This window comes from Tauraco erythrolophus, chromosome Z, assembly GCF_009769465.1.
Source record: "Tauraco erythrolophus isolate bTauEry1 chromosome Z, bTauEry1.pri, whole genome shotgun sequence".
NCBI classification, from domain to species: Eukaryota; Metazoa; Chordata; class Aves; order Musophagiformes; family Musophagidae; genus Tauraco; species Tauraco erythrolophus.
In genome coordinates, this window is record NC_141496.1 from 85,741,914 (window position 1) to 85,754,599 (window position 12,686).

General features: G+C 37.6%; 1 protein-coding gene across 2 annotated transcripts in view; it reads left to right on the plus strand.

Annotated features, from left to right (window-relative positions):
- Positions 1 to 357: 357 nt before the first annotated feature.
- Positions 358 to 12,686, plus strand: part of SLC24A2 (solute carrier family 24 member 2) — a 113,620-nt gene continuing 101,291 nt past the window's right edge. For both annotated transcript variants that reach the window (XM_086629017.1, XM_086629019.1), the window contains exon 1: positions 358 to 1,293. In XM_086629017.1, coding sequence (XP_086485143.1) covers positions 358 to 1,293 — 936 coding nt within the window. The remainder of the gene's footprint in view (positions 1,294 to 12,686) is intronic.

Sequence of the window (12,686 nt, forward strand, 5' to 3'; positions counted from 1 at the left end):
AAATGATCTGGGTATTGATAGACTGTTATCCACAGGGTTACTGCTGAAACAAACATGTCGTTGCTGTGTCTGATGGGATGTGGCAGGGTTTTATGTTACAGTTGGTAATACTGTGCTTTAAATTCTAAGTTTAACCCAGTCTGTAGAATGCTTTTTAGAAGCTTCTAATCGCATTCTGTTTCACTAATATTAATAATACCTATTTGTCCTTTTAAGACGAATGAAGAAAATCTTCCTATGAAGAGTAAAAGTACTTGATTCTGGGAAAACCCTTAAAGCACTTCTAACTTCAAAGCTGGAGGAAAGTATGAAGGAACAATCCATCTGACTCCCTCAGCATCTCACACAGAACACAAAATGGCTCTTCAGAAAAAAACTATTGCTGGTGTCTTGGAGGAGTGGTGCTTGGCAGAACCGCTGTTCGGTTGCAGACGGCATCAGAATGTCAGGAAAAAACTGAGACTGATACGAGTCATAGGGCTTCTTGTCAGTGTAGTGGCCATTAGTACTTTCTGTCTTTCAATTAGTGCCTTTTTCAAGATGGAACCGCATAGCATGGCGTTGGCCAGCAGCCTAGAGAGCCAAAAGCTGGTGCGTGGGCACCAAAGAACTCTGTTGGATTTCACGGAACAGAACGAAGACGACAGTCCAGGCCGACACACTTCTATGAAACATGAAGCTGAGCATGACAATGCAACAGATGATCATGCCAAGGGAGAGTACCCCACGGACCTTTTCTCTCTTGAGGAGAGAAGAAAGGGAGCAGTGATTCTCCATGTAATTGGAATGATTTACATGTTCATAGCCTTAGCCATAGTCTGCGATGAGTTCTTTGTTCCTTCCTTGACTGTCATCACTGAAAAACTGACCATATCTGATGATGTAGCAGGGGCAACCTTCATGGCTGCTGGTGGGTCAGCCCCAGAACTCTTCACTTCTTTAATAGGAGTGTTTATATCCCACAGCAATGTTGGCATTGGTACAATAGTGGGATCTGCCGTGTTCAATATCTTGTTTGTTATTGGAATGTGTGCTTTATTTTCTAGAGAGATCTTGAACCTTACCTGGTGGCCACTCTTTCGAGATGTGTCCTTTTACATTGTTGACTTGATCTTGCTCATCATCTTTTTTCTGGATAACATGATCGTGTGGTGGGAAAGCTTAACGCTCCTGACAGCATATTTTTGCTATGTGACTTTCATGAAGTTCAATGTTCAAGTAGAAGAATGGGTGAAGAAATTTTTAAACCGAAACAAAGTGGAGAAGGTAACAGCAGCAGACGCTGAAGGAAAGGTTGGTCAATTTTTAATCAGCATGTATGTAATAATGACCTTGTAAGTGCTGAACCCTTCTATATCATAAGGATTCTAATGTAGTACAGTAAACAATATAAAAAAGTTCCATGTTTTGCTAAAAAGTCTTTTGGTTTAATCAGTCTAATAGGATTGAAAATACAAAATGTGAGGCAGCCTTCTAGTAAATCAATAGCTTTTGACTCCAGAACAATCCTAATCACACAGAAAGCAAGAAAAAATGCCAGCAAAAAGAGAAACCTTTACTCAGCATTTTGGCACATTGATGAGGTCTGAGATATTGCTACTGGTTTTTCCCAAAGCTTTTGGATTAAGCAGTAACAATATCTAGGGAGGATCTAGATTTGGCTTTTTGACAAAATTTGGCTTTTTAAAGACTTTTAACGCACTTTCTTCCTCAAAAAAGGAAATCACTTAGAACAGTATACAAAGGTATTTTTATACTTGTTTTTCATCTACTGATGCTGATATACAGTGTTAACTTCCAGTTGTAATTAGCGGCAATTACATGAAAAAAACCTCTGGAAGAACAGTGACCACAATGGCAGAAGGCAGAGGTCCTCTGTTTAGGCAGGATGGTTTCCCGTTCATGGTATTTGCAACTAAGCAAACTGATTTTTTTTTGCCACAGAATGCCTAGCCACAAGTAGAGAAGGGAATTTATGCACAAAGGGCTCGGTGGTCTTCAGCAACTATTATAATCTTTTAAACAGCTCTCTTCTTAAAGCAGGCTATATTTAAGGGACTTAGGAAGCTGAACCCGTAAATACTTATATATGTAGCGGTATGTTAATAGGATATTTAATACGGAAATTGAAATGTCTGGGTTTATATGACACAAGTTATTCATCAGATAAGGTTTTTATTATCCAGTAATTATTCGGAATATTAGGGAACTGTTCACTGTTTTGTTTCTTTCGTGTAACAGCCCTGTATGAGTGGTTCAGAAGAGACACAATCCACTCGTGTAAGTGTACAGGCATATAAACAGGAGGATAGAGAGACAGAGCACATAAAACTATAGAGTGGGGCTACCTGCCTGTGACTTACAGAAAACTGATGATTCTGCCTATACGCCTAACTTTGAAGAGAGAGATTGATATTTTAGCAGCATAGACAGGTGCTTTCAGTTTTAGGACAAGTCGTAAGAATGTCCACCAGAAATAAATCCAGAAAACTCAATTTGTTTATTTTCTAGCCAAGTTTGACACCTATACACTTACTTGTAATTTTATATTTTCCTTTTTGTTCCATTCCTTTTCCAAAATCCGCATGCTCATCTTCATCTTTCTCAAAACGCCTAATTGGGATTTTATAAGAAAATGAAAAGAAGGGCCAGCAATAAGAAAGTATTTATCCTAACGAATGAAGAGCTTCTTTAACTACATTAGTTGGTTTCTAAATAATGCAGTATTTCAGTGTTTCACAGTTCGTGCTAAATGCATGTAATGATAGGAAGAGACTATGGTATGGGAAGCTACCGTTTAATGTACCTCCACCTGTCCGTAAACTGGATTTGAAGGAGATGTGAATCTGTAACTGGTTTTAAACAATAGTCAATAGGAAAAGCAACTGCGTTGGGTTGTCCAGACTATAGGGTGGGGTAGAGTAGCTATGTACCATGGTAAGCAATCAATCATTTTCAACTGGATAGAAGAATAACTCATTTGCAGGATATTTAAAGTACTTTAGATGGACTTGATTTTAAAAAGATACCTTTAGGAGCACTCATTTACTGTTTGATACAGTAATTTCTTTTTCTTAGCGTTTATGCGTGTTATGGGTGCACAGAATTCAGATAGGGATGAAAAAATCAGAAAACTAGCTGCTTTCCCTAAAGACACAAGCTTAGCATTATGTGTTTCATGAAGATATTTTTCATTAATTAACTTGAAGTTAATTAAAATTATAAAATTACATATTTGTAAATCATTGAGGAGTAGAGGGGGATGAAAGAGATGCTCTAATTTTGTGGCAATTTAGCTAATATGTGTTTTCTGCTTCCTGGGGAAAACAGCTTCTGACAGTATCAGACGATGTATTTCTTCTGTAAGCCATGCTGTAGAGACGGATTTTTGAATATTCGGCTAACACTTTAAAATTATAACTCATTATGAATTATCTTGCTATTCAGTTGAACAGGATTTAGCAGGATGAATATTTTCTGACAGCGAGGATGTCACAGGTTATGCTCTTTGGAAAGAATCTCACTGAAGTTGTATGTTCATTTATTTACCGATATTAGATAATCGCTTTTGTTGCTCTTTAAATTTAGGAAACAAAAAAGAAAAAAAGAACAACCGCCACATGTAGTCCCAAGCCTGATAGGAATACCTAGGATTTTCAGCTTGAAAGTTATTGCCTAAAGCAAAGGATAAAATGTTTTGTAGTCTAAGATGTGCCTAGTAGTGAATGCAAGGGCATGTGGGTGCTTATTTCGTAACCGATGGGGATTATAAGTGTTGCAGAAGTGATAGTCTTGGCTTTTGGTGCCAAAGAATGCTTCACTTCTACAGTGTTAGCTGTTAGCCTAAATCGCTTCCAGTCATCGTGTGCTATGTAAATGCAAAATAAGACCGTATATAATCAAATTAGTATATCAAACACACAACTAGCGACCTCAGTTGTTTCTAATGGAAATTTTTTCACTCTTTCTTTTCCCCATTAGGGCAGAGAATTGTTAGGCAGCTCTCTGGAATAACAGGTTATTGTGTCTTGAAAGAACTTTATTTCAGGAGTGTGTAGAAAATTCTCGTCTTTCCTCTAAAAAATACTCTTTCTGCCTATCTGTTGTTGATTCTGCTGTTGCCAGACTGGCAAGTGTTCTGCTAAAAAAACGTGCCTGTCGTATTTGTCTTTAAGACTTTGTGTTGTAATCTGAAAGCAGCTCAACAATGTTGAGAGGTCTAAATAAGGCATCATAAAGCTGGATAGTTGAAGGGTTAGGTGGCTTATTAGCAAACAAGTATCAAAGAGTAAAAATGTGATAGAATGAAAAACCTCTTGAGACTAACGTGTTTTAATGTTAATTTCAGTGCTTTTATTATCAGTCATCTTGAAAGGCTGAAGAAAGTGTTACATTCTCAAGAGGGACAGTATTTCTCATGAGAAAAAGGTCTTGAATACAAAATGGTTTTTCTGCTTAGCTGTCATTTGCTCTAGATGTATTCCTTGGGTTGCTGGAATGCCTATGTGTCTCTAGTCTAGTCTTTTAGATTCCTTGCTCTCTTCCCTGTTTTTAAGAATTAAAGCACTTTTTCGAACTAGAAAACTGAATGTTTGAGCTTAACTACTTTTTCTGATCTTACTTTCTTTAGTGTGTCTGTTGTCCAAATGTGAATGCAGACAGAATACTCAATGTGAATGTCACTATGCTCACTATTTTCCTTCACAAGCTTTCAAGCAAATACAGTCTGGGTTCTTAAAGGGTACAGGTCGAGAAACTTGAAAAACTTGAATTTTGGCAACAATTTGGTCACACTGATGAGAACAGTGCTTTTTGGATTTAGAGTTCATCAGGTGCATTGACAAGGTCCTGTTTGAACTGTGGATAGTCTTGTGCCCTGTCTCACCCTCCGGGAAGTCTTATGGCAGTCTGATACTGATGAACTCTAGAGATCACTGCGACAAGGCTGGAAAAAAGGAGGAAAGATGAAAAAGCAAGACAGCATGAAAAGACAGAATAAAAACAAGGTGGCCAAGTTGTACAATGTAGGGTGCCCTATGGCATATGCAGACCAGCATGGGTCCCTCACAAGTGACACTGAGACCTGTGGGCTGCCCTAAGTGGGCCCTACAGTAGGTCGTGTGGTCCCACCACCAGTAATCTCCAAAAGTCCCTTCCAGCCTGACTTATTCTGTGGTGTGATTTTTAGATTCTGTGTAGTTATCCTGCAAAGAAAACATAATTTTTTTAGGACTGGAAAGGAAACTTTGATATTAATTCTACATCTTACTCAGTTGACTGAAAATGTTTAAAAACAGACGATTGAAATTGAGCATAATGGACAGGAAGAGGAAAATGGAAAAAGCTGATGTACGAAGTTCTTAAAATACTTTTTTGACCTTCTGCTAAGGTTTCAGTCTCTTTGATAGTCTGTACTGGTGGAGGCATGCTGAATATATTAGATCATGGTAAAAAATGTAAAATTGCATTTCAATTTTTAAGTACTTTTTTTTTCTTTAATATAGCATGGAGATCATTGCAGGAATATTTGAATCTGATCACTCAGTAAATAACTCAAAACAGTTCTGTTTGGAAACTAGGAGAACAGAATGTGGGTGGCACAGGGATATTGTGCAATGACATCTGTTTCACTGACAGTACCATTTTAGATAAATAGCTTATGGTATATACAAGACAGTTACAGTTTTTCTACATTCACAGAGAACTGCATTTGGAAAAGGAGCTATTTTTACCAACAAGACACAGTTTGACATTATTTTATTGCCAATTTTGTTGTCTTAAGAAACCTGAATAGCTTATGTGTGATATTTTAAGATCTATCCTGATCTCAAATGTTGCCACATTGTATTTGATGGCAGTATTTGCATTCTAACGGAAAGGTTGTTAACAGTATTTTTAGGTACTTCTCTACTTGCTGGCTATATTAACACTGCACCTGCACAGTCACTGTTAGAATGTATCATCTAATATGTGTTTGTTTAAGGAAGAACATAAATTACCCACATGCATACAGGAAAAACTGGAATCTGCTAAAGGTCTGAGTTTTTAGTTGTTTTGAACTCCTGAACAGTTCTTTTTCAGGGCTTCTTAATGTTGAATCTACAGACCCAGTAACTGTAACTCTGTCTATAGAATAGCCTTTCTTCTCTCAGCACTAACAAAAGATATTTTGAAGTGATGTTTCCTAGTTCATGGGGAGATCAAAGTCTTATTCTATAGACATTTCACAGTTAGTCTGCTTGTGCAAGCATATGTGTGAGTACAGAGCTATAGGTATCTGGCTCTTGCATACCAATGTATGCAAGATGGCTGTATTGTTTTAAGTGCATGTTTGGAACATGTGCATCATCACTGTTAAAAGCCTGGTTTTGTGTTACATCTTATCTGCTTTTATCTTTTATATTTTATCTGTGTTACATCTTACCTGCTTTTATCATCCTAAAAACTTTCAAGTTACTTCTGTGTTAACTTCATGTTGCTCCAATAGCGGTAACTGTTAGTTAATTTGTTTGGAGTATTTAGCAATTTAGGGCTATTATGGACATACCCTAAGTCTGGTACTTTATATGTGCAACCAGTACTATAGTGAATGAATACTATTCTCAGTTTATTTTAGCACTTCTCAGTAATTTATTGACTGTGAAGCAATGATTATAGTGGTTATCACCACTGGATTCTCTTGGTTTTGTATCTAAGTACACTGTTAAAAAGCAGAAAGTGACAGCATGGAAATGCAGTATAGATTAAATGCTCTTAAGTCATGGCCATCCACTAAGATTCCTTCGGCAATTCTTGCTAGTTATGCTGGGAAAAGGAAAACTGAAACTGTGCCACCTTTAATTAACAGCAAGGGGACAACAAATCCAACAATATATTTAAAAATAAAAAGCATATATAATTAAAAAGGAGTCAGATAATACTTTACTTAGAGGCTGCACAAAACCAGCTGTGTTGACAAATGTTCACCATGCTGTATTTCAGAAGAACTCCAGACATGATTAAATTCATTTTGCTAGAAGCTGTACAAAGAAGAATGTGCAGTCCTGAAGTCTGGAGACTTTATAAATGTTTCTCCTTCTGTCCAGAACCTCAACAGGATGTGGGGGCTACAGGAGACTGTAGGTGGAATTTCACTCCCCAAAATCAGTATACCAGACCTCAAATTATCTGCCTCCTTTTGGGTATTTAAACCCTGAAGGAGCTTCACTTTAAAGAGAGAAGATCTTCAGATGCTGTAGTTTTGCTTGCAGGCTTTCTCAGAAATGCCAGACCAAGGCAGAGCAGCATTGTACTGCTTTTCCATCTAACCCACTTTTCCTCTACTTTTTTCCCCAACCTAGTTCTCCAAATTTACCCTCTAGACTAATATTTAACGAAATCCAGTGTCTTTTACAAGCTCTTCAGATTCTGGTGGTGAGAGTACTCAACTTTTATGCAATTATGTAAAGATATCCCATGTTCACTGCTCACTTTGTGTGGTGCGCTGCTCATCATATAAAAGTTTTGGGTGGCAAGGCACAGCTGACCCCTCCTACTTCTTCTGGCCTTGTTTTAAAAGGCAACAGTGAGCCCTTCACACCGTGTTTTAAACGGTGGGTGTAGGTGCCTGTCTTTTCTGAAGTGTGGGATTGGGTGGTGGAAGCTGCCCTCGGGCAGTGCTCGTTGCAGCGTTGAGGGTGCCACAGTGCAGTGATGTTTCGGGCAGTGTTGACTTTAGGGAGTGGCCTTGGCCTTTCTGAGTGGTGACATTCCCTAAGCAGCCAGCACTACACCCCCAGGGCCACATGCCAAAAAAAATTAGATTTAACGAAGTCCTTCTGCCCTGTTAATGATCTGGAGGTTTGTTGATTTTATTAGCTGGAGTCAGTGTTCCACTGCCAGCTGTAGAGGTGAGAAAACAATCCGTTTTGGGTCGTTTCTCCTTCTGAAATTGTTTCAAAGAATTCGGGAATTTTGGTTTTGTAACTGTAGGAAAAGACTAGAACCAATTTGAGTTTGTTGCTGCGTAATGGGTAGTATGTTCATACTGAAGTCCTGTAACAAAAGTGATGTGGAAGTGGGAAAGTGTAATGGTCTGGACTGTTCTTAAAGTTACATGCCCAAGCTTGGCTGGTGTTTGTTGAAAGCCAGGCTTTTTAACCACAGAAATAAGAGACCTTCCGTACAGAAAGCTTTTGAAAGGACTAAACCTAAGGTGGATGGTCTGGGTTCCTATTTTCTGTCGCTTGTGGTCGGACGTTTGTCTAGTTTATAAGGATGGGGTAAGGCAATGTGGCATTTGGACATTTTATTAAACTTTTACCCCTTAGGTATAGAAAACAAATGTGCAAAACCAGTGAATGCTTTCTGGTAAACAGCAATCAATACAGTACCAGAATTTAAAAATTAAAATAGCTTCTCTTGGTCCTCTTGACCAAATTTCAAAATCTCATTTTAGTCAGTAAATTAAAGGAATATGAAGAAAAAAGAAGTCTGAAAGTTAACACTTTCAAAGATCTATGTGGGATGAATGAGTATTAAGTGTTTTATGCACAAGGTATAGAACAGATGGGAGGATATGTTAGAGATGAGCATAAGTAAACAGCTATAATAACTATAATAATTGGTTAAGAATCTCTTTTCTATTTAGCAACCTTTTTTGCTCTTTAGAAATTCTTAATTTCTCCCCAGTCATCTACAATGTTTTGCCTACCCTGCAAACTATGACTAATGTGATGTTACTAATTCTGTAGGATAAAGAATGGTGTTTCCTTCACCTTAACCTAGATTAGCCATACTCCGTTGTATTTCAGCCAGCTCTTATTTAAGTATCACTTCTTATTATTTAGCTTAATGGCTGGTTCCATTAATCTGTGCAGCAGTAAGCATGCTATTGGCACAAACTAGAGGTTCACATTCTTTCTTGGCACTGGCAGCTTTTTTAAAACTTAACAAGACAGAGAAAATTCAGATAATTCTAATGAATTTATTGTACACAGATCAGTTGCTATGCATCATAAGGTGAGATACAGGTGGTTTAGGAAAACAAAGGTGGCTGGTTTTGTGATTTTTATCCAAAACCCCTCATTAAGTACTTCTCTTGAAAATCACTATCTTCTTTTATCAGTACAAACCAAATACCTCAATAATATTTAGCTGTGCATTTGAAAATTCTGAAAATTTGGGCTGTCAATGAGAACTTCTTGTAGAATGCTCTTGACTCATTATTATTCCGTTTCAACACAGATACATATGTTTTAACTATTGTTAATTTTCATAGCAAAGTACCAAGATGATAATCCAGTCTCTATTACACTAGGTGCTTAGATAACTGTATGAAATCACCGTTCCTCCCTTCCATATCTCATGGTGGGAAAATATAAATGCCATTCAGAGTGCCTGGTAAGAAGAATACGATTCATCACATATGTAATTTTATGTACATTGATGTATGCTTACCTTCTGTATAGTTAGCGTACCATCAATCTTTTCCTCATCATTCAAGCTGCCATTGAGTTGCTGATTATTTATTACATGTAGATGTCCAGGGAGTGATTTAAAGAAGTAGTTTATTTCTCTGTATGATCTAGCAATAGATCTTTGCAAGCATCAGTCAATGATGCATCTAGCAGAAGGCAGCATCTTTTGTATAATTGACCTAAGTCATATCTAGCAGATATTTGACCTAAGTCAAAATAATAGTGTTGGTGCTCTATTTGCCTTTTGGGAAAGCAGGCAAATCAGATGGTTTGGGTTTAGTTTGGTTTTGTTGTAAATTTGTGTGTGTGAAATTCTTGCAATTGTATTGTTAAGTGCAGGTCACCGTCTCAGGCAAGCTGAAAATCCGAAATTAGAGCAATCTTAGGGCATACATTTGACAAACTGATTTCGTCTGACAAAATATATTGTAGTACATTACCACATATTCCATTATTTTGCGGGCAATACCTGTACCTTTGAGGAAATACAGTTGCTATTTGCTGCCATTGGTGGTTTGTTGGCTACATGTGTTCCTGTCTGAAACAAGGAAATGAAAAACATGCAGTGTTGGAAAAGCCACGATTACCTTGCTGGCAGTGAAGTTGAGCCTCATGGCTTGGGAGGGCAATGAGAGTTTTAAGTGTTGATCATCTGCTTGTTTCTACAGCAGGTGGAGGGTTCAGAGCTCACGTTGCCTCCAAAGAAGCTTTATCTGGTGGTGTAACTACTGCTCTCTGCCGCTGTCAACAGCGGTCCCCGTCAGATAAAATTTCATCAAGGCAGTTCAGAGAATAAGTTACTGTGTTTTGCAGTATTCCATTGCTATTCCACTGTCCTCTGCGTCGTTGAAGTTGTATTCATTTACGTGAATAGCCATAAATAGCAATGATCTTGGATGACTTCTTTTAAGGTGAGTGCGTGAGAATAGTCTTGAAGTGCTTGTGCAGTGATATTAACGCCACTATAAAGTGCTACTCTTAGGGAAAGAATATATTGGTGCAAAATAATTTCTTGTTCCAGGCAGAATAAAAGTAGCAGGGAATTTGCACTGCAAACTACACTGACAAATTAATCATAAAATTTTTCCTGAGGAATTAATCCTGCTTTATCACCTCTTAACTGCTTACTGCTGGGAGTCTAGTCTAAAGTCAGTGGTAATACCAGTGACATTTATTGCATAACCAGCTAGTGTAAACTTTTCACCCTCTCACATCGCTGTAAAACAGCTCTAGCGGATATAGAGCACTAAGGAAAAAGCACATCCGCTGTCACAGCCTGTTTGGTGACCTTCAGGGCATCGTTTGAGAGCTTGTCCAGTTATGTAGGCTTTTGCCTGAGGGAGAAGGTTGAAGTTTGTAGGGTTTGTAAGGCTAGAGGATAAGCACCTCTTTTGGGATGAATCAGATGTTAATTTTGGTGTTTAATTTGTGGTGCAAGCTTTTATCAAATTACTAATTACATCCCTTTTATTGCTACCAGGCACAATTGCCAAGTTACCATTTGGCTAAAATTTTTGGCAATCATATGTTTGAGTGCAAAAAGCCCTGATTTTGGAACTCCAGCAATTGCTTCGTTTAGGAGTAGAAGGGAAAAAAAAGTTATAAATAGTTCTTATTAAATAAGTTACATGTTTTTAAAGCAGTCATCTGAAGTAATTTGATAGCATCATGCTGTCTAGCAGCTATTTTTTGCTTCTGTATGATTTTATTGCTAGTTAAATTTTCCTATTTTTCTACTTTATTCTTAATGTTAATTGGATGCTTTTGCTACTCTTTGTTTTAATTTACGATGTTTCTGAGTGGAGGTATAATCTATCCAAAGGCCTCATCTTGGCTGGATTTTTAAATGCTGCAGCAATATAAATAATTAGGAAATGCTCTGCAGTTTGGATTAAGAAGTGGTTATTATTTGCTCTCTATATAGAAAACCATGAAAAACAGTTAAGAATGAATTTTTGACCCATATGTATCTTTGAAGGAGGCACAGCAATGCTAGTTTCTCTCCAGAAGTCACAGACAGAATACCTGGGTTTCCTCCCATTCAAAACCAGTGGTAAAATTCCTCTAAAATTTATTGAGAGAATGATCATGGAATAAATTTTGGGGTAATATTGCCGTTGGTTTTTGTGTTCAGTTTCTGAGATAAAATTGCTACTTGTTGCCACTCAGAATCCTACTCTACACATTATAATGAAGTAATTTTGTAAACTTTTAATAGCCTCATTCTCAGTCGATTCTCAATCTGGAACTTAATAGTCTCGTTCTCGATCTGGAACGATTCACCGTTGGTGCGTGTATAGGCACACTTACGTGTACACGTGCAAACTTAATCATGAATCTGAAAGGTGCCATGTAGGCCATATAAAAGGTCAATGAGATACAGTGCAGATCCATAGGATGGTAATTTGCGTGCTTCCTACATCATTTCACCTGTCCTCTGCCTGGTAACCCATTTCCATAAGACTGACTCAAATACTTGAAATTTCCAACCAGCACATTTCTCATAGTTTTTTTCCCAGATTAGCTGTTCAGAAAAATATGTTTGTGTTTTCTCCTTAAATTTGGACTCCTTCCAAGCAACTCCTGCCTGAGGCCGAGGACATGACGTACTGAGCTATTGACATATTTTATTATATCTTACTATATCATATTAGTAATTCCTGCTATCCTGTGCCTCTACAGGGATAGAAACAGGAGGTCTGCATCACTGGAGGGGGATGATTTCTCGCTTTCCAGTGAGGTAATCAGGACTTGATTCTATCATGGGAATGGCCCAGGGCACTATTCTTTACAACATGACATTTCATGTGGAGAAAAGGCCATTTTTTATTCAGAGGGAAGGCTAACAGCTGGAATTACAGTAACTAGAATTTGTTACATAAGCAAGAAACTGTGCAGTAAGTTGGGACGCAAATCTAAAGTATTACTTTCTTCACTTAAAGTATCTACCCAGAAAGCGTTAAGTGTTCTTAACCAAAGAAATAGAAAAGTAGCCAAACCCATTCCCTAATTTTTTGCGAATATATTAGTACATACATTTATGAATATGTTAGCAATTATTTTCAAATGTCAGTATTGAAAATCAGCATTTTAAAATAAATTAATATTGAAATGACTTACTGAATTATTGATACAACTGCCTTTGTCCGTCATTTGCTTGCAAGCAATTCCGTAAGGATATTTAGAATGTAATACATAGTATATATATTTAGCCTCCAAAAACATGCA